The sequence below is a fragment of the Camellia sinensis genome, chromosome 7 (genome assembly GCF_055761805.1).
Source record: "Camellia sinensis isolate YWXY chromosome 7, ASM5576180v1, whole genome shotgun sequence".
Classification (NCBI taxonomy): Eukaryota; Viridiplantae; Streptophyta; class Magnoliopsida; order Ericales; family Theaceae; genus Camellia; species Camellia sinensis.
Genome location: NC_138967.1, coordinates 14,355,374 through 14,380,595, shown reverse-complemented (window position 1 = coordinate 14,380,595; position 25,222 = coordinate 14,355,374). Strand labels below are relative to the sequence as shown.

Here is a 25,222-nt window from a genome sequence, read left to right as displayed (position 1 = left end):
ATTTTTGACAAAACCAATACATTTGATTATATATATATATATATATATATAGTATAGATGTAAAATATGCACATATATGCAGCAATTGAGGCCAGTAATTGTATGTTGGGTTCCTCTTCAATTATCAGAAGGCAACATTTCTTGATAAGGGTTTTAGGTTGTTGCAGCAACAATCAAACCCATCCGCATCAGTACAGAATGATTTGTGGGTCTGGTTTGGAGGCTGATGCTTTGGGCATTTTGAGGTCAATCACTCCAGCTCTTGACCCATCTCGGTATAAAGGCCAAGCTGGTAATCTTTCTCAAACCATGTTAAACTTTCTTGATTGTCAGAACAATTCACTCAATATTTCTGTATTTATTGTATCGTTTTTTATTGCCCATGCTGTCAATTTAGTTCAAGACAGGAAAAGATTACGACTTTATGTGTGTGTTTGTTGTGGGTTTTAAAATATATGACTATCTATGAATCTCAGAAGTTAAGTAGGGGTGTCTGAATTTGTGTGTGTAGATATGTGTGTGTTTAAATTTGGGTCTATGTTAACGACAACCCTGAGATGGAGAAAATGCCTAAATAGCTACAATACTATTAGGGTTTTCACATATTCCTGAACAATTTCATATATTTCTTTATAATTTTGACACATTTCTATATATCTTTTACACATATATGGAGGCTAATAACCACCAATTGGCCGGTCATTAGCATTTTTCTTTATGTATAAATGTTTGTGCTTAATACTAATCTAAAGTGAAGAAACATGGTATGCTCTGTCAATTGCAAATTAAAATCTGTCAAGAAAGATGGAGGTTTAGATGTTTTGTTATGGGAAACTATTTTCTGTTGAAACAAATGGAGGGTAGGAAACTTTGGTGCATGCTTGTGTCATGTGCCACCTTGATAACGGCCAATCACAAAAATTACTGTCATGCTTGCAAAATGTCTGCTAATTATAATCACTGTTTATCTTCTGTCGACTTCTTTAGTAAATAACCATTATTGCTACAAGAAAACTAAAATGCATTTGCCTCCTGATACAAATAAGATGTATTGCTTTATGGTTTCAATGGGGAAGTTCATTCTTATGGTTTTTTATTCCTTGTTACATTTTGCAATATTTATATTTTTTCCCTAATTTCCCTCAAAATATCCTTTTGTCTTGTTTTGTTTTCTCCCCCTGATTGTCAATGAGTCCTCATCTTCCACACATGACGTAGTTCTCATGTAAGATAGATGTTTCTAGGTGAGTTCAACACAGGAGCTGCAATTTTTTTTTGGCAAGTTTATTTGTTAACAATTCTTATTTCGAGTTTTATACTTCTTATTCTTCAGATAAATATTCTATCTTGCTTCCATATAAGCCAATTATACAGGCAAGACATGCTTGACACAAACAGACAAACTACAAGACCAAGTACCTGTGTTTGCAACTCCAAGTTATGCATTTGATTAATTTCAACATCACATTACTTATTTAAAGAAACAGATGTGCTGATTTGAGAATTTTTATACTTAACCCTGAATATAAAGCATAACTTGTCAGCAGGCTAGTTCAAGGTGTGAGAAATGTGCATGATATATATTTGAATGACGACTCCTAACTAGTGACCTCTCTCTCTCTCTCAATAATTGTTCTTCGAAGTAGTAAAAGCAACAACTGATATCAAGAATGGCTTCAGCACCCAAGATGAATGTCTGCATTTTCTGTCATCGATGTATGCATATACTCACTTATGTATCTATGAAACCTGAACTGTTTGTATATTTTACCTCATTTGACATATTTTTCTCAAGTGAAAATTGTAATTATGATTTTATGTCGTTAATACATTGATCACATTATTTGTCAATCAGGGAAGATAGCTGTTATAGGAGGGTGTCGTGAATACACAGGTGCCCCATACTTTTCTGCTATATCAGCTTTAAAAATTGTTAGTCTTCTCACTCTTGCATCTTTTGTCCTGATTTACTTATTCTTCCTATTCTTATATTTAACCATTAACATTAATTGATTCTATTTTTTGAATAAAAAACCCATGTTATTCTAATTTATAATTGGCCACTTGATCATTTTTTGAATTTTTTCCCACAGGGTGCAGATTTGTCTCATGTTTTCTGTACTAAAGATGCAGCTCCAGTTATAAAAAGCTACAGCCCCGAGTTAATTGTGCACCCTATTTTGGAAGAATCTTACAGTGTTAGGTGGATTTCTCAAACTAGTACATTAATTTTTTTACAATTTTTACACCTACTTTTGTATAGGATGCTGATCTTGTGGAAGTTACTTTCAGGGATGATGAGGACAAAAGATCAATCTCAGACGACGTTCTTGCTGAGGTTGTGACGTGGATGGAAAGATTTGATTGTCTTGTTGTTGGTCCAGGACTTGGAAGGGACCCATTTCTTCTGGTGTGCCTTTCTTACCATTCTTCAATCTTATATATGTTTGAGGACATTGGCTAAAAGTTTGATTTAAAGGTCACGATTTAAGTGATGTAGTTATTTGCTTGAATTAGATGTGATTTTTGTGTCTTGGTTTTGCTTGATGCATATCCCATACATATAATTGTGAGAATGAATTTACAGACCTTTGAATGTTCTTAAATGTGGCGACTGCTGAGATGATATCAGCTTTAAGACAATTGAGGCGTAGGTATTTATGCCTCAAGGTGCGTCATTTGTCTTATGTTGTTAAACAATAATTTTCAGATCTTGATGTATGTTTAAATGCACATCTTCAAGTGTGTTTATATGCAAATGTGCAAATGATCCAACCGTCTTTCTAGAAGATATATTCTACAAAACCATCTTTTCTAGACGATATATTCTGCACTCAGTATTGTCGATTTCTGTTGTAAGTTATCCAAAAAGTAACAATGGGAAAATCTTTGATGTAAATTAGAACCTAATGTATATGAATAATCTTAATAATCTTCATCATAAGAAATGAATTATTTGTTTGATCTAATAGGTCTACAGTCAAAAGAAGAAAATTATGTGAAGCCTAAATTTTGTGGTTCGAACCTGCATTTTTTAACCACTAAGAATATATAGTTGGTTAATGAATGAGAAGCATATAATATTCTTTGAATTGCTATAATTAACATATCTACTTGCATTTAGGAACTTTCTAATGTTCCTGGTTTTTCTAGGAGAAACTTTCCTTTTCCTTTTCTGTTCATCATTAATTTTCTTGCTATATGCCCCGTGTAACTTCTCTTGCTATATGCCTGTTTCTTATGTTAAATGAATCCTTTCTAAAGCATGCATACAATGTTCAGGACTGCGTTAGCAACATCATGAAGCATGCAAGGCAGTCAAATGTTCCAATTGTCATAGACGGGGTATGTGGTCACACACACACACACACACACACACATCATTTTGTAAGATATGTACTTGGCGATTCTTGTCCATCCATATGGTATACTTTTGAACTTTGCCTCTTTGTTGGTGACATGGGTCTGTAACAGGATGGTCTTTTTCTTGTCACAAACTGTCTTAATCTGGTTAGTGGTTACCCGTTGGCTATCCTAACCCCAAATGTAAATGAATACAAACGGCTTGTTCAAAAAGTACTAAATTGCGAAGTAAATGATGAAGATGCTCCTCAACAATTACTATCTCTTGCCAAAGGGTAAATTCTCTTTTAAAATTTGCTAGAAGTATTCTTTTAGTAAGTTGTATCATCTGACATGACATCCATTGTAACATAAATTTACAATTGAGCGTTGTACCCACGGCCTAGCCAGCCCATTTAATCATCTTCATGATGTTATTAATGTCTTTGGACAGCTTTGATTGAATTTTTCTGTGGTGTAATGAACCAATGGATAGAATCTTTTCTTGATCAGGATTGGAGGTGTAACCATTTTAAGGAAAGGAAAATCAGATCTCATCAGTGACGGTGAAACAGGTAACTTGGCTGGTTGATTACATTATTGTTTATCTTGTTCGTGGTTTAGCATTCTCTAGCCTTGGAAATGTTAAATATTGATTGCAGACTTCTTTTTTCATTCATCTTTCTGTTTGAATAGTTTTTGGTTTATTTCGTAATTATACTTCACAACTCCTGGAGTAGCATGATGTTTTGCATATTCAATTTTACATGCACGATATCTATATATGCAACACTTTTCTTGCATATAGTTCAATTTTCTAGATGCTGCAGTCTTATGGATGGACTTGTTTATTTATTATTATTTATCGAATGGTAGGAGATAATTTACAAATATCAAGTAAATAATGTCAAACCGGATAATGAACTATGAAAGAAAATCCAACCACATACCCTCAAGTCCAACACCAACATCGATACAAGAAAGCTCGATAATGGGGAAGAACAACTTGAAGAGCCCCTAACAAATGAACTTATGGATTACACTACTTAAAATCTTAACATCATGATAGAGCTCCCTCATCTTTGCAGCTTTCATTTATTCTGTTTTCCAATTCACAATGGCCTAAATGAAGTCAGTCATTTGAGCTGGTTGACTTGAGATCACACATCTCAACTGTTCAGATGATGTCTGTTTGTTGGCACATAAATTTTAAACCAAATTTATGTTTAAATTTCAAATACAGTCAATCACACACATAGAGCCTACGATAAGATTGTTGTAGGCAATCACTTCCCAAAATGATTAACTTGCTCCGTTGAAGTGTATAAATAAAACGACGTCGTATCTTAATGACGTTATTCAAGATGCTCAAATGACACGTGGAGCCTACGAAAGATGACACCTGTAGAGCCTACAGCAAGGACATCACACAGGATGAAACCCCAAAGATCAATCCGGTTAATCAGATATATGATTAATCAGATAGCGCTATTATTCAAAATTCAAATAGGCGCTATCATTCAATTTGAAATTTAAAATGAAGATGAAGCGTTCCTATCACCTGATGGCCCTCCATAAATATGAGGACCATCACACAAGACTGGGGGATCAGAAAATCAGAAGGGAAAAGATCAGAGAGAGAGAAAAAGAAATTGAGAGCTAAACAATTCGTTACAAGAAAGAAGAGGAGAAGCCTAGAGAACTCAAGAGCCTATGCTAATGGCGATGAATAGGTAAAGGGTTCTAAACCCAAGCTGTATTTTGTATTCGAGGGTTCAAAACCCATAACAATCTCAATAAAATATTTATTTATTTTTTTCTTAAATTGTCTTTTGTTGTTTATTTTGTTCTTCATTAATCGGAGGTTTCATTTAATGTCTAATTAACGATTTGAAATACAGATCGGAAATAAGAACCTGCTATTTAAATAATCAACACTGTTTAGTCCAAAAAACTAAACAGTGGACATTTGTAACATAAATTTTGAAATGTGTTGAAACACTTCATGTTTTAAAATTTGTGTCTACAAATTCTGGCACGCTCGGTGGGACCTTATTTCTCCTCCCATCTTTTGAAGAACAAAAAAAAAAAAAAAAAAAAATATATATATATATAGTTGAAACTTACTGACGTATTCTTTTGTAATAGGAATGCTGAAGCAACTGTTAGGAGACAAACCTACACTCCAGTGGTTCTGAAATCACCAAGGTTGGAGATAACACCCATCACCCAAGGGGCTTCGGAGCGAAGGCTCTTGGCTGTCCCAAAGGTAGAGCCAACGAAATCTTAGAAAGATGCACTTCTTTCCCCTGCCACCCAAGGGGCTCCGGAGCGAAAGCTCTTGGCTGTCCCGAAGGTAACTGGTGTGACGAAGAAAGTCACACTTCTCCAGAAAGCTGAAAGTTTGAGAAAGATTACTGAAGATTATGTGAAAGTGTCAAAGCAGTACGCAATTGTGAGGGCCACAGCCCGAACGAAGAACTTTCTAATTCAGGCAAAGGAGGCTAATCAGTTTGCAACTACGACTTTCGTTGCAGCTTCAACGGGGGCAACAAAAAATGTTGTGGCCCAACTACTCAAAAGGGTAGAAGACTCCATTAAAATGGTGGAGTCTGCCCAGAAGAAAGCTTCTGTTGAAAACATGGCCATCATTAGGGCCATTGGGAAGAGGGTAATGACCCAAACTCCTGTTGATGGAAAAAAGGCCCCTGTTGTTGAAAAAACAGTTGCTGCCTACGAACCGATAGTTCTGTTCAGAGCACAAAATCGGTCAAACCAAATCTCAGTCAACTCTCAGGAGCCAAAGGAACACTCGTTGGCTCGACAATGTTTGAATAAGGAACACTCGTTGGCTCGACAGGGTTCAAATAAGGAATACCCGTTGGCCCAACAGAATAAGGAACACTCGTTGGCTCGACAGGGTTCGAGTGAGAAACACCCGTTGGCCCGACTGAATAAGGAACACCCGTTGGCCCGACAAGGTTCGAATAACAAACACCTGTTGGCCCAACGGGATTTGAATCAACATCAATTGGTCCACTCTAAAAATGTAGGGACTGTTTTGAAAATTCATGAGTTTGCAAAAATGCAAACGGTTCCTTCTATGCCCCTAGGGGCTCGACTTGATATGTCATCCAGTCCAGTTTCAAAAAGACAAAGGCGAAGAAGAAATAAGGCCTTAAAGAAACTAGAACTAAGAACGGTGGCAACAAATGTTATAGGAGCTATTGAAAGAGCTCTATCGAAAGATGAACCCCAAAAACAAATTGAAAGTCCTGTCTTTGTTGGAAAATCCAAGGTGGAGGAGGGTAAGCAACCCTTGAGAAATATTTCTACTTTGGTTGAACTATCTATGGAGGGAATAAGAAAAGGGCCTGTAACAAGGTCCATAACCCGTCAGGCTCAAAATAAAGCATCGCAGTCAGATGCTTCAAATATGAGTAATGTTGTGGGGGTTGATAATCCTTTATACGAACAAGATGATTCTATCTCGTTTGTTTCAACGAATATTGGAAAGAATGAATTGAAAGATATCAACAAAGTTGCAGTTATGATGACTGAGGTTGAGAAAGAAGGTGAAAATTCGCAGGCCCAACAAGACCAAGGTCTCAAGGAAAAAGTGGTGGCCCTACAAGAACAATTCGAGAGAAAAGAACGGGAAATGGCTGCTATGTTGGAGCAAATGCAACAGCTGCAGGCCCAAATGACAGGACCAAGAAGTGCATCCAAACAAATGGCACAACCTGTTGTGGGAACATCTGTAGGCATACAAAAAGTACACTAGTCCCAGGGGGTAATGGTCCTTGTTACTCTGATCTAACCAGTGGTGGTATGAATCCAATGCTCATGGCCATGATTGATGATATGGTGAGGAGACAAGTAAAGAAAGTCAAAGAAAAAGATGATGAGAATTTTCGAATAATTACAAAACCTTACCCAGCATGGGTAGATGCTGTTCCATTCCCTTCTGGTTTTTCCCAACCAGATTTCAAAATGTTTGATGGAACAGGAGATCCAAGACAACTTGTGGCTCATTTCCTTTCAAGATGCGGGCCAATAGCCCAGAATGAGGCCCTGTGCCTGCAGCTATTTGTCCAATCGCTTGAAAGTTCTGCATTTACTTGGTATGCTAATCTTCCTGAGGGATCAATCCTAAATTGGGATTTCATGGTGAAGGAGTTCCTTAAACAGTTCTGCAACACACAAAGACGAGTTGGAGTACCAGAACTGATTGAGACCAAGCAACGTGACAATGAGTCTGTTACAGATTTCATTGCAAGATGGCGAGCTTTGACATTTGCTTGTCCTCAAAAGTTTATACAATTAGAGTTAATTCGGATGTGCCTTAACAACTTCCGACATGAGCTCTCTACGGCTCTTATGGCTCAAACTTTTGAAGGATTCAATGATCTATGCACTAAAGCTCATGATATGGAGCTGCATCTAGCTAAACGAAGGAGGCCTAGGGCCGTTGAAAGGGTTGAGTTCTCGACTGCAGCTACAATCGAAACCAGAAAGAAGGGTCCCGTTGTAGTAGGGGCTAAAAAGCCTAAGGAATTTAAAAAGGTGACTATGAAAGAGAGGTTGGAGAAGAAGTATTCTTTCATGGATGATTTGGTCGAAGACCTATTTGAAGATCTGTTGGAGCAAAAGTTGATTGCTCTCCCTGAGGTGAAAAGACCACATGAGGTAGGAAAGACCAATGATCCAAAGTATTGCCCTTACCATCGTTTGATTAGCCATCCGATAAAAGAGTGTTTTGTTCTGAAAGATAAAATTCAAGAACTTTTGGACTCTAAAATTATCGAACTCCCTCCTCAAGAGAAAGCATCTGCTAACCTAATCACTATCGACAATGATAATGAAGGTGAATGGGTTGTTTATCGGTCAAAAAGCATGAAGAAAAAACAAAATGCCACAGTGAAAGCTAGAAGTGTGGTTGATTCAACAATACAAGGGCCAAAAGTTTCCAAAAAGCAAAAAAATAAAAGTTTCTAGGAAACAAAAAAAAGTCAAAGTAAGTAAGAAACAAGGAAAGAAGAACCCAAAGAAGGAAAAAGGGGAGAAATTGGTCCCTGATGAGCAGTTAGAGCAAGGTCCCATTGTCCCAGTCACATTGGAGGAATTTCTACCTTCAAAATTTCAATCAGTGGAGTTGCAGACATACTTTGATAAAAGAAGGAAAGAAAAGTTTACTTTGGCCCCTTGCCTAACCATCATTGTTTTGAGTGATGACGAGGAAGATGAGGGTGAAGTTGGTTCAAAAGTTAGGGAAGGAGATTGCATTACATCTCCTATCTGTATACCTGACTCACCAGAGTATACACCAACTTCTCCAGAATACACACCAGCCTCTTCAGAATATACACCAGCTTCTCCAGAGTATACACCAGAAGCCTTTTCTCCAGAGTATTCGCCAGTACCACCAATGTACTATCAAAGCACTCCAGAATATGTAAGGGGAACAGAACAAAGAGACATTGGGTGTAGGTCCGACTCTGAGCTTGTAAAAAAGGCGAAAAAACGACTACACTTCAAGGATGATGAGGTGAATGGCAGGTGTAAGTCGGATGATGAAGTATGGAAGCATTCAAATAAACAAGCAAAGTCATCTCAAGTTGAGAATCCTAATGAAGATTGGGAACTTGACTTTTCCCCTGATGATTCACCATACACATCCCTAGCTAGGACATACGATGGAGAAAGTGTATCAAGTGACAACTTTGACTTTCCTTGTAATGTCATCACTGTGGATGTAAATTTTGAAGAGCGAGAAATACATATCATTCGCAATCCAGGTGATGATGAGAAAGCAAAAATTGAAGCTAGAATGGAAACGGAACATCAGGCAAAAGTAACAGTCTCTTTGAAAGATGAGGGTTTTGAAGCTCATCAAAATTTGAGTATTGAAAGAAATCAAATTTCTGGACACCCTTTCCCTAATTGGGTCGAATGGGTTCAGTTCCCACGAGGATATGTAGTACCTCGTTTTCCTTTATATAATGGGATAGGTTGTCCAAGGCGCCATTTGGTTCGTTTCCTTGCACAATGTGGAAATACAGTAAAAAGTCAGGCGTTACTTCTACGGCAGTTCGTTCTTTCTTTGGAAGGATGGGCAGTGGATTGGTACTTCAGCCTGCCACCTAATTCAATCCCAGATTGGGACACCATGGCTGATCGATTCTATAGGACATTTTATAAACCATGGCCAATAGAAATTGAGATATCAGAACATTTGGATGACGAAGGTACATCTTCTCAAACATATGATTTCATAGAAGGCATAATTGAGGAGAAGATTGAAACTGCCATTGACCTTCGAGAGATGGGCACTTATCGCCCAAGGGATTTGTTCCCTTTATGGGTAGAGCAAACACCATTTCCTGAAGGATATGAACTTCCAAATTTTGTCCTATATGAGGGGTATGGAGATCATCAAAAACATATTAGGCGTTTTTTGAAACAGTGTGGGGAAACAGCTCAAAATGAAGCACTTTGCCTAAAACAATTCCCCCTTTCCTTAGAGGGGATCGCCTTTGACTGGTATTGCTCCCTCGATGGAGTCATGGTGCCTAGTTGGGAGGCCATGAAGAATGGTTTTGAAGAATCTCAATGCTTTTATAGGCGTGACTCCCGGTACCTAAGAAATGGGAGAAGAGTGCAGCTCCAAGAAGATGGAGAAGTGATTGATAATGATGATCACCCTGCAGCTGGACCAGTTAACATGGTCCAAATAAGTGAGGGAATAAAAGAAGTTGAGGTCAACGAAAAGGCGGTTGCTGAAGTATGCCAGACTTATTTGACCTACCGGAGGAAATTACGAAATCCTCAGGACCCTCAAACGTCGGAAGTTCCACAAGTTTTGCTGGAGGAAGAGCAAGTGAAATATGATGTACTAGCTCATCTAAAGAAAATTCCAGCATTGTTGAGCGTATATGATGCACTAAAAATGTCTCCAGAGCTTCGAAAGTCTTTAATATATGCCCTGTCCAAGCCAGAGGATTTCCACAAAGAAATTGAGGGTAGAAATCAAGAGAAGGCAACTACATGCATGGCTATGGTAACTTTTGGTGACAAAGACATGTGTGCTGAAATGACAGACCATAATCGGCCTTTGTTTATCACTGGGCTTATCCATGATGTGAAAATTTCTCGAATTCTTGTTGATGGAGGATCTGCGGTGAACCTTCTGCCTCAGAGGGCCTTAAATTTATTAGGGGTTCGAATTTCACAACTTCGCCCAAGTCGTTTGGTCATTCAAGGATTTAATCAGAATGAGCAATGCCCAATGGGGAAAATTGAATTACAAACCAAGTTTGGGGATATTGAAGAAAGCACTGAGTTCTTGGTTATTGATGTAGACACCTCTTACAATGCTTTGCTTGGGAGACCATGGATGCATAATCATCATGCAGTGCCATCAACTTATCACCAATGTATTAAGTACCCGTTGCCTTCACCCAAAAAAGAGGGGACAATTATGGCTAACAATGATCCATTTGGAGAAGTAGAGGCCTACTATGCTGATGCTTGCTTCTATACAAAGACTTCACAAAGAAAGGGAAAAGATGTGAAGAAGTCTGAAGATACTCCGAATGTCAAAGACGCTCTAGAGTCTACTCCAGTTTCAACAAAAAGAACTTTTCGATATGTGCCAAAGTCCGAAAGGAAACTGGGGGCAAAGGCTCTAGCCCCAATAAATCCAATTTTAGATCTCAAGGGTGAGTTCACGTTGCCATTAAGGAGGACAGAATGCACCTATGTGGAAAAATATAATAAGATTGTGGTCCCTTCTAAAGGAAAAGGGTCGAAACCCATCATATTCCACTCGCTTGGAGATGTTGAACAGAAAGTGAAAATTGAACAAATGCCAGAAGAAAACATCTCGAGTTTTGAGAAGCCTACCTTCAGTGCAGAAATCACACAGATGTTGGTAAAAGTTGGTTTAGATCCTGAAAAAATACCAGGAACAATGACACCCTTTGACTTTGCATTAACACCTTCACAGAGGCAGGCTATCCAGCAAGGCGGTATTATCACCGCCAGGACAGAGGGGTTAGGCTATCAGGGGAATGAGGAAAAATTTCCAGTAAACATGACTATCACTCAAGATGTGTTGGAAGATGTTGACCAAGATGAAGCTCAACCTGCACCAACAGAATTTGAAGCGGGAGGCCAAGCCACCGTGGATGACCTTCGTGAAATAAATCTGGGTGATGAAGGAGAAAACAAACCAACCTTCATTAGTGCAAATTTAAAGGAAGAAGAAGCTCACCAATATATTTCCTTTTTAAGGGAGTATCGTGACATATTTGCATGGAACTACAGTGAGATGCCTGGTCTTAATCCAGAGATTGCAGTCCATAAGCTTGCAATTCACCCTGAGAAACGGCTAGTTAAACAGCCTCAAAGGCGAACTCGACCAGAGCTTACAGCCCAAATTGAAGCCGAAGTCGACAAGCTTATCAATGCAGGATTCATCAGAGAAGTCAAATATCCAACCTGGCTAGCAAACATAGTGCCAGTCAAGAAAAAGAATGGTTAAATCAGGGTTTGCATTGATTTCCGTGATCTCAATGAGGCTTGTCCTAAAGATGACTTTCCTTTGCCCATCACTGAACTTCTTGTAGATGTAACTACTGGGTATGAAACCTTGTCTTTTATGGATGGATACTCAGGATACAATCAAATCCGAATAGCACCTAAAGATGAAGAAATGACTGCATTCAGGACTCCGAAAGGAGTCTTTTGCTATAAGGTAATGCCTTTTGGCCTGAAAAATGCTGGGGCCACGTATCAAAGGGCGATGACTATAATTTTTGGTGATATGCTCCATGACACCATCGAATGCTATGTTGATGATCTCGTCGTCAAGACAAAGGAAAAGGAAAACCATGTGGAAGATTTGAGAAAAATCTGCGAACGTTTGAGGAGGTACAAACTCAAGATGAACCCACTAAAATGTGCATTTGGAGTTTCATCAGGAAAATTTCTTGGGTTTGTGGTTCGAAACAAAAGGATTGAAATTGACCCTAGCAAGATTAAAGCTATTGCCGAAATGCCTCCTCCACGAAATTTAAGGGAATTGAAGGGGCTACAAGGGAGATTGGCCTATATCAGAAGATTTATTTCTAACTTGGCTGGTCGATGTTTGCCGTTCTCAAGATTGATGAAAAAGGGTGTTCCATTTGAATGGGATCAGCAATGCCAAAATGCTTTTAATAGTATTAAGGAGTATCTTTTGAAGCCTCCAGTACTTATGAGCCCAATAAAAGGAAAACCACTTTTGTTGTACATAACAGCCTTGGATGGTTCGTTAGGGGCATTGTTGGCACAACATAATGAGCATGGGAAAGAAAATGCCTTGTATTACTTGAGTCGTACTTTGGTTGGGGCAGAGGTCAATTACTCCCCTATCGAAAAGACATGTCTTGCCTTGGTGTTCGCCTTGCCAAAACTAAAGCATTATGTCTTGGAACACGGAGTCAAGTTGATATCAAGAGCAGACCCCTTGAAATATATACTTTCACGGCCCATACTTTCAAGGAAAATTGCAAAGTGGGCTGTAATTCTCCAACAATTCGCAATTGAATATGTTCCCCAAAGAGCTGTAAAGGGGCAGGCTCTAGCAGATTTTTTGGCAGCACATCCTATACCTGATGACTCACCTCTAGTAACTGATTTACCAGATGAAGAGGTTATGCAAGTAGAAATTCAGAAAGGATGGGAGATATATTTTGATGGAGCTTCAAGGAGTCCAGATGGCAAAAAGCAAGAAAATCCTAAAAACAATAAAGCTGGAATTGGAATTGTGTTTGTGACTCCAGACAATGCTATAATCACCCATTCTTTCGCCTTAAGTGAAGGATGCTCCAATAATGAGGCAGAATATGAAGCTGTAATTGCTGGATTAGAATTGGCATTACAAATTCTTATTGAAGAACTCTCAATTTATGGAGATTCGGAACTGGTGGTAAAGCAACTCCGTGGAGAATACATTGTTAAGAAAACAAGTCTCATCCCGTATCATGAAAGGGCTGATCAATTGCTTTCGCAATTCAGAAAAACACATATTTTCCATGTGAAGAGAAGAACAAATGCTCGAGCTGATTCACTTGCAAGTTTGGCTGCATCACTTACCCTACCAGATAGCAAAACAATTACTATCACGGTAGGTGAAAGAAGGGTGTTACAACCTTTAAAAGAGGTTTCCGACTTGGTTCCAATCTTGGTTGTCACCACGAAAGGAGAAAACGAGGAGGATTAACGGGAACCATTCATAGCTTACTTCCAACATGGTAGGCTACCTGAAGATAAAGTAAAAAGAATTGAAGTGAGATGCAGGGCTACCAAATTCGTCCTGTGGAAAGATGGAACGTTATACAAAAGGTCTTTGGATGGAATGTTCATGCGGTGTATAGCCAAGGAGCGTATTCAAGAGGTAATGGTAGAAATACATGCAGGTGTATGTGGGGCACACCAAAGTGGTCCTAAATTACATATGCAGCTAAAACGGTTGGGATACTATTGGCCGACTATGATTGCAGATTGCATAGATTATGCTCGAAGATGCCAAGTCTGCCAATTCCATGGGAACTTTCTCCACCAACCCCCAGAGCCTTTACATTTAACAACTTGTTCTTGGCCATTTGCAGCATGGGGTATGGACATTATTGGTCCTTTTGTACCTCCATCTTCAGCAGGATATCGATACATCCTAGCTGCAACTGACTATTTTTCAAAATGGGCAGAGGCTGTGGCTTTAAAGGATATAAAAAGCACAGTTGTTTCCGAGTTCATCCGAACCCATATCATTTACAGGTTTGGGATTCCAGAAAGTATCATCATGGATAATGGACAGCCATTCAGGAGTGATGCTTTGAACAAGTTATTTGCCAAGTACAAAATCAAAAACAACCATTCATCAAGATATCATGCACCTGCCAATGGTTTGGCAGAAGCTTTCAACAAGACATTGTGCAAAATTCTTAAGAAGATGGTGGATAAGAACAAAAAAGCTTGGCACGAAAAGTTACAAGAAGCTTTGTGGGCTTATCGAACTTCACACAGAACTCCTACTCAAGCAACCCCTTATTCGTTGGTTTTTAGAGGAGAAGCAGTGTTACCACTTGACGTTCAAATACCATCATTACGAGTGGCAACACAAGAGTCCTTAACAGAAGATGAAAGTGCAAAAGTGAGGTTGGCTGAGCTGGAGACCCTGGACGAAAGAAGGTTGTATGCTCAACAGAACTTGGAAATCTACCAACAAAGGATGACAAATGCATTCAATAAAAGAGTGAGGCTTCGTTCCTTTAAAAAGGGAGACTTGGTACTAATGGTTAGAACACCCATAGTAGTCTCACGAAGAACCAAAGGAAAGCTTGAGCCCAAATGGGAAAGACCTTATGTGATTGAGAAGGTTTATTCTAATGGGGCCTATTTGTTGATAACAATGGATGGTGACAGAATCATTCCCCCAACCAATGCAAGGTTCTTGAAGAGATATTACCCTTAAGAAAGCCTACTAGGTTGAAAGCCCGAAAAGGCAGCCTAGGCAAAAGTTAGGGCAAAAAAAAAAAAAAAGCCTGCTAGGTTGAAAACCTGAAAGGGCGGCCTAGGCAAAAAAAAAAAAAAAAAAAAAAAACCACCAACGGTATTGTATGTGGTTAAACTGCTAAAATATCCCACCGAAATCTAAGGTGGTAAAACATTAGATACTCCTGGCCCGCAAGAGTATAAACTATGTACGGCCAGACAAAAGTCAAAAAACCACCAATGGTATTGTATGTGGTTAAACTGCTAAAATATTCCACCGAAATCTAAGGTGGTAAAACATTGGATACTCCTGACCCGCAAGAGTATAAACTGTGTACGGCCAAACAAAAGTCAAAAAAACCACCAACGGTATTGTATGTGGTTAAACTGCTAAAATACCTCACCGAAATCTAAGGTGATAAACATTGGATACTCCTGGCCCGCAAGAGTATAAACTGTGTACGGCCAAAATAAGACAAATAAATGTATTGTATTGAGAAATTTCATATAACAAGTAAATCTATTGTGTACGGCTAAAATAAGACAAATCAACGTAGTGTATTGAGAAATTTCGAATAACAAATAAATCCATCACTGAGCAAAATTTCATAAATACATTATGTTCGGATGAATAACAAAATAAAAGTACATTCATTCATTAAGAGAAGCCTTAGCCCTTTCAAAGGCACGTTCCACAACACTGTGTTGTCCATTCTTTTTCTTGTGTTGGCTCAAAACATTCAGAGCAGTTTGCACGTCTTCTTCTGATTTAGAAACACTCTCGGAAGCTTGTGCAAAATCACACATAAAGGATGGATGTTCCGCTTGGGTGGATGACAATTCCTCTTCAAGTTGTTTGAGTAACTCTTTGGTTTGAATAATCCTTTGATTAAGACCCGCAATGTGCTCATCCGACTTGATAATTGAAGCAGACAACTGTTCATGTTCGCTAGAAACTTTGTCGAAATAAAGCTTCTTCTCATAATATTGGGCCTCAAATTCTGCAGTAGACAAGTTTAAAGAATCTGCAAGTTGGGTTTTCAAAGCAAAGCACCCAAGGAATATCTTCACCTTCTCATAAAAGGAGATGAAGTCTACACCCAAACTCTTCAAAATCATGAAAACATTGTTTGCTACAGTAATCATGCCATTAACATCCGTCATTGATTGGAGAGAAATAGTAAGACCTTTCTGAATATGGGTGGCTGCTTCGTTAGAGGAAGTTCCCAAAATAAGGTTAGATGGAGCAAAGGGTGCTTCAAGTTTGTCAAATAATTTGTTAACCCCATTTGCTTCAAGTAAGTCTGCAAGAATTTGGGCCTCTTCCGAGGTATCAGAAGTAATTTCGTCTGTCTCTTCCAATGTGTCAGAAGTATTTTTTGTGAAAATAGAAGGAGATACTCAATGAAAACGTAGAAGGTAAAAACAATATATATATATAGATGAATAAAGTATACCTTGGTGTATGGCTTGAAGAGACTTAGGTGGATGAGACAAATTGTGATTCCCACAAGTGAACCATGGATTTTGCAATGTGGCATGATCTAAAGAGAAAAGAGTTCCTTGAGTATCTATACATGATGAAATAAAATGAGGTACAAGGAATGAATAAGAATACCCTTAAAGGTAGCCAATGGCATATGCGAGGCAGCTGGGGAAGTTTGAGGCGCAGTGCCTAAGAAAATGAAAGGTATTAAAAAATAAAATAAAATAAAAAAATAAAAAAATAAAAAAAATAAATTTTTTTTATACCTTTCTCTAATAGCTTGGATGACTCGTTCGAAGGAGAAGAAAAAGCTACATTTGCTGAAGGCGATTTACTCATCTTAGTCGGTGTGCCATCTAAAAGAGGGGTGTAGTCATAAAACTCATCTTCACTCTCGCTACTTCCATTGAGAGAACAATCAAAAGATTTGGTAGGAGAAGGAATTTCAACACTCTTAATGCGAATACGACCCAAGGCAGTTAATTCATACCCATCTCCCTCAAAGAGTTCTTGAATCATATTCTCATCTTTATCTTTAAGAAAAGAGTACAAGTATGTGCGAAATTGATTCATTGGGGTTTTGGTCGCTATGGTGGGTTGGGAAGTTCTTGTACAATCACTGATAGACATACTCTCTGGAAAAAGCTTTGCGAGACAAGCAAATTGAGAGCCAGAATCTACTTGCTCAAAGCTAAATCTCATTTTAAATTGAGAATTACACAAATTCTCGAAAAGATGAAGGAGATATGAAATCGAGTAACTAGACCGAGAAGGAGCAATAAGTGGTCGACTATTATCCATTCTTTGAGGTGATGATGCTTCTAGAGCAATAGGTGAAGATGATGACCTAGCTCTAGAGTAAGAAGGATTCTTCGTCTTTCGGTCTTTAATTGGCATATCTAGTTTCTCTTGCGTGAAGATTTCGGCTGGGAATGAGTAACATATTGGAGCACGGTAAAGGAAGTTCCCAACCACCAATTGGCATAAGGCATGGTTACGTGAGAAGTAGATCGGGAGCCTGGTAACTCCAATGAGACTTTTGTACCGCAGCGTAACATATGGCGCCAGTTGTAATAAAATTTAGACCACTCAGAGGGTGGCCGACAAGATATATTAAGCGGGTATAGGACATGCTTGAGCAAACCCAAATTGACGACCGTATCGGTTAGGGGAGTACGGTTCAGAAATGAAATTAAATCCCATTTTAAAAGTTAAAATCCCCTGCCTCAAAGATATAAGATATCCAAGGTGGAAAGGTGATATCCTTTCAGAGTCGACTAGAATGCCTGAAGGTTCACTTTCATTAGTAAGAGCCCTAAACTGACACTCCGTACGATAAGTTAGGAGAGAGTCCACAAATGGAAATTTATCAGTAAAAAACTGGGCAGCCGATTGGTTTCCAATAAACCCAAGATATGGCATGAAATGAACATCAGGAATCGGACAAATCGACTGAGGATCCCCATGAGAGTAAGTCTTGACAAAATATAGTGAAATCCATCCAAAAAGGTAATGTAAAGGACCCTGAATATTTTCCTTCCCAGGTGAAGATGATGATGCCATTTTGTCAAGACAATGATAGAGGTATGCAAGGACGGGGATGGCCAGGCTAAATAAGGTTCCACCTGCCATTTTGGTGGCTACATGAAAGGTCGTCGGACGAATTTCTCCGGAAGAGTGAGGAAAGACAAATCCGCTAAGCCAGCTCGCCAAAAAGCCAGAAAGATACACATCATCAGGGATTCTGTCTTTTCGTTGAAAACCACTAATCGAAGTTGGGGATTCGTCAATGAATTTGAAAGTCCAGTGGTTAAACTTCTTGGATTGAAACGAGCTGGCATAAATGTTGAAAAGTCCACAGCACGCCTTGGATGTCTGGGACGAATATAAAATGTCATTGGAGGGGGTGAACTCTTCATAAAACTCGCCATGGATAGGAAGCCCGCTAATGCGATGAAGGTCCCATAAAGAGATCCCAAGTTCGCCGTAAATGGTGTGGAAAGTGTTGGTGTCGGGTGACCATCGCTCTAAGAATCCTTTGAGGAGGGAGACATTCTTGGCATAAGCAAATTGGGATACATAGATTGCAGCATAAATCCCACACTTCTTCAAAATAGGGGCAAATGTGGAAAGAACGTCATTCAACCAAAAAATCCATATAGGGGATTGCAAATGGGTAGAAATGCCACGGACATTAAAGGAATTATCCCACTTTAGTTTTTCATGCTTCATTCTCTTAAGAAGAGTATTAAATTCGGAGCAGTGAAGGTCTTCAGAAAATGGACGAAGGATTGAGACAGAGAATGAACCAATTGATTTGGAGTGCCCTTTCTCGAGAATCTCACAGCAGTTTCGAATTCCTGTATAGATCAAGTCTTCGGAAGCCGTATGTAAAGGGATGTAGGGGTCCAACTCCGCAGGTGACAATAAAGCAGTGATAGGTTTGTGCCGAATTATTTTCGGACCAGATTTATCCAATACATTCCTCTCGTCACGTCGAAGATATTCAAGTGTCTTTTCCATGCTTCCTAAAAAAAAAAAAGGTTAATGAAGGCAAAATGTCAAAATATAAAGAAATTGACGAAAGCCCCTTGCCAAGGACTCAAGCCGTTGGGGTGACGGACACATTCACTGCCAAGGACTCGAGCCGTTGGGGTGACGGACACATTCACTGCCAAGGACTCGAGCCGTTGGGGTGAGGGACACATTCACTGCCAAGGACTCAAGCCGTTGGGGTGACGGACACATTTACTGCCAAGGACTCAAGCCGTTGGGGTGATGGACACATTCACTGCCAAGGATTCAAGCCGTTGGGGTGACGGACACATTCATTGCCAAGGACTCAAGCCGTTGGGGTGACGGACACATTCACTGCCAAGGATTCAAGCCGTTGGGGTGATGGACACATCACTGCCAAGGATTCAAGCCGTTGGGGTGACGGACACAATCACTGCCAAGGATTCAACCCCTTGGGGTGAAGGACACAATCACTGCCAAGGATTCAACCCATTGGGGTGAAGGACACAATCACTGCCAAGGATTCAAGCCGTTGGGGTGACGGACACATTCACTGCCAAGGATTCAAGCCGTTGGGGTGACAGACACAATCACTGCCAAGGATTCAACCCATTGGGGTGATGGACACAATCACTGCCAAGGTTTCAAGCCATTGGGGTGAAAGACCCAATCACTGTCAAAGATTCAAGCCGTTGGGGTGACGGACACAATCACTGCCAAGGATTCAAGCCATTGGGGTGAAAGACACAATCACTGCCAAGTTTTCAAGCCATTGGGGTGAAGGACACAATCACTGCCAAGGTTTCAAGCCATTGGGGTGAAAGACACAATCACTGCCAAGGTTTCAAGCCGTTGGGGTGACGGACACAATCACTGCCAAGGTTTCAAGCCATTGGGGTGAAAGACACAATCACTGCCAAGGTTTCAAGCCATTGGGGTGACGGACACATTCACTGCCAAGGATTCAACCCATTGGGGTGAAGGACACAATCACTGCCAAGGATTCAAGCCACTCATTGCCATAAGGTTGGAAAGGGCAATGATACCTGCAAACAAACTCTGACGCCTTGCGTGTTGCCTGCAAAAGCGGGACAAAGATGTAAACTAATTGTCAAAAAAAAAAAAAAAAAAAAAAAAATCGTAATTCGTACAATTAAAATTCACTTGCACGAATCACAAGGGGGCAAGCTTTGATTAGATTAGATTCAAAAAAAAAAAAAAAAAAAAGAAGGAAAAAAAAAAAAAGACAATCCTTTCTCTAACTACCTTCCCCTCTAATTGTGGCTTAAACATGTACTTCTGAAGAACAGTGTATGTGACATGCTAAACGGTTTGAAACTTTGTTTGGCTTCATGGTCTAAAGAAAAAATTTTGAAAAAAAAAAAAAAAAACTTTTGTTTGGCCTATTTAGATTCATGGTCTACAAAAAAAAAAAAAAAAAAAAAAAAAAATTGAAACTTTGTTTGGCCTATTTAGATTTATGGTCCACACACACACACACACACACACACACACACACACACACACACAAAAAATTTGAAGCTAGTGTGGGAATAAAAAAGGCAACCTGTGTTGGTTTGTTCTTTAAGGACTTTGTTTGGTCTACAAAAAAGGGGTTTTTTTTTTAAAATTAAAAAAAAAAAAAAAAAAGTTCGCTGCTATATTAAAAAAAAAAAGTCATACCTGATATAAAAAAAATCCTTGTGTGCTCCTTAAGGTACTCTTTTTGCTGGAAGGAGAGAAGAGACAATGGCTAGACAACTTTTGAAGAATGAAGACCTAATATGCACTACAAAATTTGCAAATAGGGGCTGCTGAAAATTGCTAAAAAAAATTTCTGCTAGAAGAACAGCTTTTGTGGAAAAGAGGAAAAAAAAAGGGGCTGGAAAGTTGTTGGAAATTTTCTGGAAGCAAAAAAAAATCTGCTGAAAAAAAATCTGCAGGGAAAAAAAATATGAATAGGTGTAATATAAAGGAAAAGTCTTGCTTAAGAAAAGAGGTAGTGGTCTCTTAAAATACTTCAAAGAAGCAAGAGTTTAGGTAGGATTTGAAATACTAAGTAAGAGTTTGTGTTGGATTAGAAATCCTACCAATGCCAATCCATCCTATTCCATTTAGACAAACTCCTAAAATATATATAGATATATATATATATATCTGCTGTAAAAAAAATCCTAAAAAAAATAAGTGGCAAGTTGGAGGCCCACAAAAGAAAAGGGCCCATTAAAAAAAATGGTGGCCTAGAAAAGGAAAAGTCCATAATGGTCTAGAAAAATCTATGATGGCCTAGAAAAAAAATCTGCTGTAAAAAATATGGTGGCAAGTCCGTCCACAAAAGAAAAGGCCCAATTTAAAAAAATGGTGGCCTAGAAAAGAAAAGGTCCATGATGAATCCATGATGGCCTAGAAAACAATTTACTGCAAAAAAAAAAAAAAAAAAAAAGTGGCAAGTTGGAGGCCCACAAAAGAAAAGGCCCAATTAAAATGGTGGCCTAGGAAAGGAACGTCCAATTAAATCTTGGACCTTACTCATGACCCTTACAAATTTTTTTTTAAATCAAGTCCACAAAAAGGACCCATGCAACAGAAGTAAATGGCCCATGGACTATAAAGGGAATTAATCCTTTATTTTATTTTATTTTTTTAAAAAAAAAAAAAAAAAAAAAAGAGATCAAGTCCACAAAAAGGACCCATGCAACAAAAGTAAAAGGGCTCATGAAAAAGCCGTCAACCAAAAAAAAAAAAAAAAAAAAAAAAAGGTTAGGGACGAAAGCAAAGAAATAATCTCATCCAAGACCTAAAGATCATCCACATAAAAGTGTCAAATTGTCGTGACTCGCACAGTTAAGAAAATTCACTTGTGCAAGTCACGAGGGGCATTTGTTGGCACATAAATTTTAAACCAAATTTATGTTTAAATTTCAAATACAGTCAATCACACACATAGAGCCTATGATAAGATTGTTGTAGGCAATCACTTCCCAAAATGATTAACTTACTCCGTTGAAGTGTATAAATAAAACGACGTCGTATCTTAACGACGTTATTCAAGATGCTCAAATGACACGTGGAGCCTACGAAAGATGACACCTGTAGAGCCTACAGCAAGGACATCACACAGGATGAAACCTCAAAGATCAATCCGGTTAATCAGATATATGATTAATCAGATAGCGCTATTATTCAAAATTCAAATAGGCGCTATCATTCAATTTGAAATTCAAAATGAAGATGAAGCGTTCCTATCACCTGATGGCCCTCCATAAATATGAGGACCATCACACAAGACTGGGGGATCAGAAAATCAGAAGGGAAAAGATCAGAGAGAGAGAAAAAGAAATTGAGAGCTAAACAATTCGTTACAAGAAAGAAGAGGAGAAGCCTAGAGAACTCAAGAGCTTATGCTAATGGCGATGAATAGGTAAAGGGTTCCAAACCCAAGCTGTATTTTGTATTCGAGGGTTCAAAACCCATAACAATCTCAATAAAATATTTATTTATTTTTTTCTTAAATTGTCTTTTGTTGTTTATTTTGTTCTTCATTAATCGGAGGTTTCATTTAATGTCTAATTAACGATCTGAAATACAGATCGGAAATAAGAACCTGCTATTTAAATAATCAACACTGTTTAGTCCAAAAAACTAAACAGTTGACATTTGTAACATAAATTTTGAAATGTGTTGAAATACTTCATGTTTTAAAATTTGTGTCTACACTGTTACTAGTAGCCCTTCACAGAGAGATTGAACTGCATTATTTCTGATTCTCCATGCGTTTCATGCAGTCAGGTCAGTGAGCATATATGGTTCTCCACGGCGCTGTGGTGGCCAGGGTGATATACTTTCTGGAAGGCAAGTGATTTTAGATCTTTTATAAATATATATCTAGAAAAAGCAGTCCTGACATTTAAAAACTCAAGTAGGTATCTGTTCTTGTTCTTCATCATCTAAACTACATATCAAGATAAGATAGCCGTACTTATAAGTCATAATTCACACTCTTTGATCATCTTTACTAGATGTTGGGTGTTAGTAAGTGCCATGACAAAATGAATTTTGATCTGAGTTTTTTTTTTTTTTTTGAGAAGAATGATCTGAGTTGGAAGGTCGAAAAATACTTTGTTGCTTGATCGCACTTTTTTCATCATGCTAAGCGTTGTCCTTATGTTGATGCTAGTGTTGCCGTCTTCGTCTCTTGGGCACGCCAATATATCTCCTCTGGCAAAGGGGAATCGGCCATGAACCCTACGATTTTGGGATGCATTGCTGGATCTGCTCTAATGAGGAAAGCAGCGTCGCTTGCATTTGAGAATGAGAGAAGGTCAACCCTCACCGGTGATATCATCAAGTGCTTGGGAAGAAGGTAGTCTCTGATTACTTCAAAAAAACAATATTGAAGCGGTATCACTTCTGTGTCTTACTCTATTCTTTTTTGCAGCTTGGAGGAAATTTGTCCAGTCAGCTGTTGATGTTGATTGTCAGAGTTCAAAACCAAAGAAACATGGAAATGTGTTTTTATTTTCTTAGGTGCGTTTAAAAGGTAAAAATAATTGACTGAAATATGAAAAAAAAAAAATCAATAATAAAAAAAAAACATGAAAAATAAAAAATTCAAAATAGTTTTCAAAAACTAAACCAAACAGGTGACACCGGCTTTCTTTGGCAGTGACTCTCTTCATAAGCTCCTGTGAAGCTTTGCATGATTGCTCCTTCTTCCTCTTTTTCATTCTTCTTCCCCTTGTTCATTCTTCTTCCCCCGTGTTCTTTGTTTGTCTAGTCCATTGGGAAAAGGATTAAATCCAAATGTGCTGTTGGACTATGAAAAAGAAGAGTGGTTTCTATCCAAACACTCCCTTTACAAGTATATTAATGTGCTTAAATTGTAGTTGGCAATGGTAGTACTCATAATACCTTTTGCTTTGTTCCTCAATCACAATCTGCTGTCAAAGCCTCCAGTGACGGTTGGGTGGGATGAAATTAAAAAAAAAAGAAAAAGAAAAAGGAAAATAAAAAGAAAAAAGATTTACATACGGTGACAAGAAAAGGCTTTTGTAGATTTATACACTTTTGAGGCCTATGTTTTTGCATATTGGATTTGTCAATGAAAATGAAAATGCAAGGGAAATGAAATTTATTATACATGTTTATTTTTATATTAATTTTTAATTTTCCTAACCCAAAAGAAACAAATTCACTGGCTTCTCTCTCTCAAGATTCAAGCACCTAATTGTAGATGTTAATGACGTGTAATTCTATTTGTAATTCATAGAAAATTTCAATATACATCATTTATGTTGCTTTGATATAAACTTATGAACAAAAACAAATCTTCAAATATAAACTTGTAAACAAAAGGCAATTGTCTAGACATAAATAGTTGATTGGACTTTGATCCTGTTCATTAGATGTATTTGAACAATTTACTTTTGTTCATAAGTTTTTGTGTGAACACTTGATTTTTATTTTGGAAGTTTATATCTGATATGAACATTTGACTTTTGTTCAAAAATTTAGGGTTGGCTTGGCGTGTCTTAAAAAAGTATACTTTTTATCTTTTTACGAAAAGATGTGCAGAAAAGTAGAGAGGTGATGTGATGAAAAAAAGATAAAAAGATGGATTATATAGTCTATGTCAAACCAGTCCTTATATTTGAATGACATAAATAATGTGTACTGCAATTTCTTGTAGTGTACAAAAAATTATATTTGTGGGCCATAAAAGCACATAAATATAAAATAAAACATGAGAAATTTTAATATACATCTTTTTAAAAATGGTATTAAAAAGATGGTATGTCATGCATTTTTAATTATGTTATTTTTTTAAAATTTAATTTTGATATTATTTTAATTATATCTCATGTTATATTTTGTTATAATATATTTTCTTTTTTGTTATAACTCAAAAAATTAAAATTATATTTTTTTTAGTTACAAGATCTATATGCATCATAGTGTTTTCTATAAAACGTATGCAAAGCGATCTATTTTTGCAAGTCCCTTCAGACCCGCCTCTGCAAATATAAACCCTGAATACCTACGACTACCTGCAACATATTGGGATGCAAAATCCGAGTAAATGATTTTATGTTGGACAATTAGAGAACATGAGAGGGTATGGAGTGTATAATTGGTTTGAGTCATGGTCACGTGGTGCTTTAGAATCAACTAATAATTTTTTATCCTTAAAGCGGGGAACTACAATGGTGGATAGATGCACAATGATCATAGCATTTGAAATGGAATCATGCAGTTAAGCATTCAGCCAAGGTGTTAAAAAAAAAGGAAAAAAAAGAGACAATTATAAAATAAAAATAAAAAATAAAAAAAATCTTAAGT

At 38.0% G+C, this 25,222-nt stretch overlaps 2 protein-coding genes across 11 annotated transcripts; one reads left to right on the top strand and one right to left on the bottom strand.

The window, feature by feature from the left end:
* LOC114307010 (ATP-dependent (S)-NAD(P)H-hydrate dehydratase) lies at nt 1-23,776 on the top strand. Of its 10 annotated transcripts, XR_014334989.1 has the most exons (13): nt 73-292; nt 1,334-1,437; nt 1,548-1,716; nt 1,856-1,932; nt 2,094-2,203; nt 2,293-2,410; nt 3,283-3,345; nt 3,475-3,638; nt 3,856-3,917; nt 22,669-22,735; nt 23,061-23,246; nt 23,322-23,410; nt 23,550-23,776. XR_014334989.1 is itself a non-coding variant. In XM_082877489.1 (12 exons), exons 3-12 carry the CDS (start codon nt 1,671-1,673, stop codon nt 23,350-23,352), a joined length of 924 nt encoding a protein of 307 aa, XP_082733615.1. In that variant the 5' UTR covers nt 73-292; nt 1,334-1,437; nt 1,548-1,670; the 3' UTR covers nt 23,353-23,776. The 10 variants fall into 10 exon arrangements, 6 of the variants coding, with proteins under 6 accessions (XP_028108149.2, XP_028108151.2, XP_028108150.2 ...); XM_082877489.1 differs by having other exon boundaries at nt 23,322-23,776; XR_003644902.2 differs by lacking the exons at nt 1,334-1,437; nt 1,548-1,716 and having other exon boundaries at nt 53-292.
* On the bottom strand, nt 16,282-17,263 carry LOC145794971 (uncharacterized). Its single transcript, XM_082877490.1, has 3 exons — nt 16,633-17,263; nt 16,499-16,555; nt 16,282-16,424 (listed from the first exon to the last, which is right to left on the bottom strand). Exons 1-3 carry the CDS (start codon nt 17,261-17,263, stop codon nt 16,282-16,284), a joined length of 831 nt encoding a protein of 276 aa, XP_082733616.1.
* Nucleotides 23,777-25,222: the final 1,446 nt, after the last annotated feature.

What these genes read in the sequence shown, in the direction of transcription:
- LOC145794971 (XM_082877490.1), bottom strand. Translation starts at nt 17,263, where the DNA reads ATGCCAATTAAAGACCGAAAGACGAAGAATCCTTCTTACTCTAGAGCT. An exon ending in ATCCAAGCTATTAGAGAAAG is followed by an intron (nt 16,556 to 16,632) that starts GTATAAAAAAAA and finishes TCATTTTCTTAG; the next exon opens with GCACTGCGCCTCAAACTTCC. An exon ending in GCCATTGGCTACCTTTAAGG is followed by an intron (nt 16,425 to 16,498) that starts GTATTCTTATTC and finishes TTTTCTCTTTAG; the next exon opens with ATCATGCCACATTGCAAAAT.
- LOC114307010 (XM_028252348.2), top strand. Translation starts at nt 67, where the DNA reads ATGCACATATATGCAGCAATTGAGGCCAGTAATTGTATGTTGGGTTCC. An exon ending in TTACTATCTCTTGCCAAAGG is followed by an intron (nt 3,639 to 3,855) that starts GTAAATTCTCTT and finishes TTTCTTGATCAG; the next exon opens with GATTGGAGGTGTAACCATTT. An exon ending in GGTGATATACTTTCTGGAAG is followed by an intron (nt 22,736 to 23,060) that starts GCAAGTGATTTT and finishes TGTTGATGCTAG; the next exon opens with TGTTGCCGTCTTCGTCTCTT.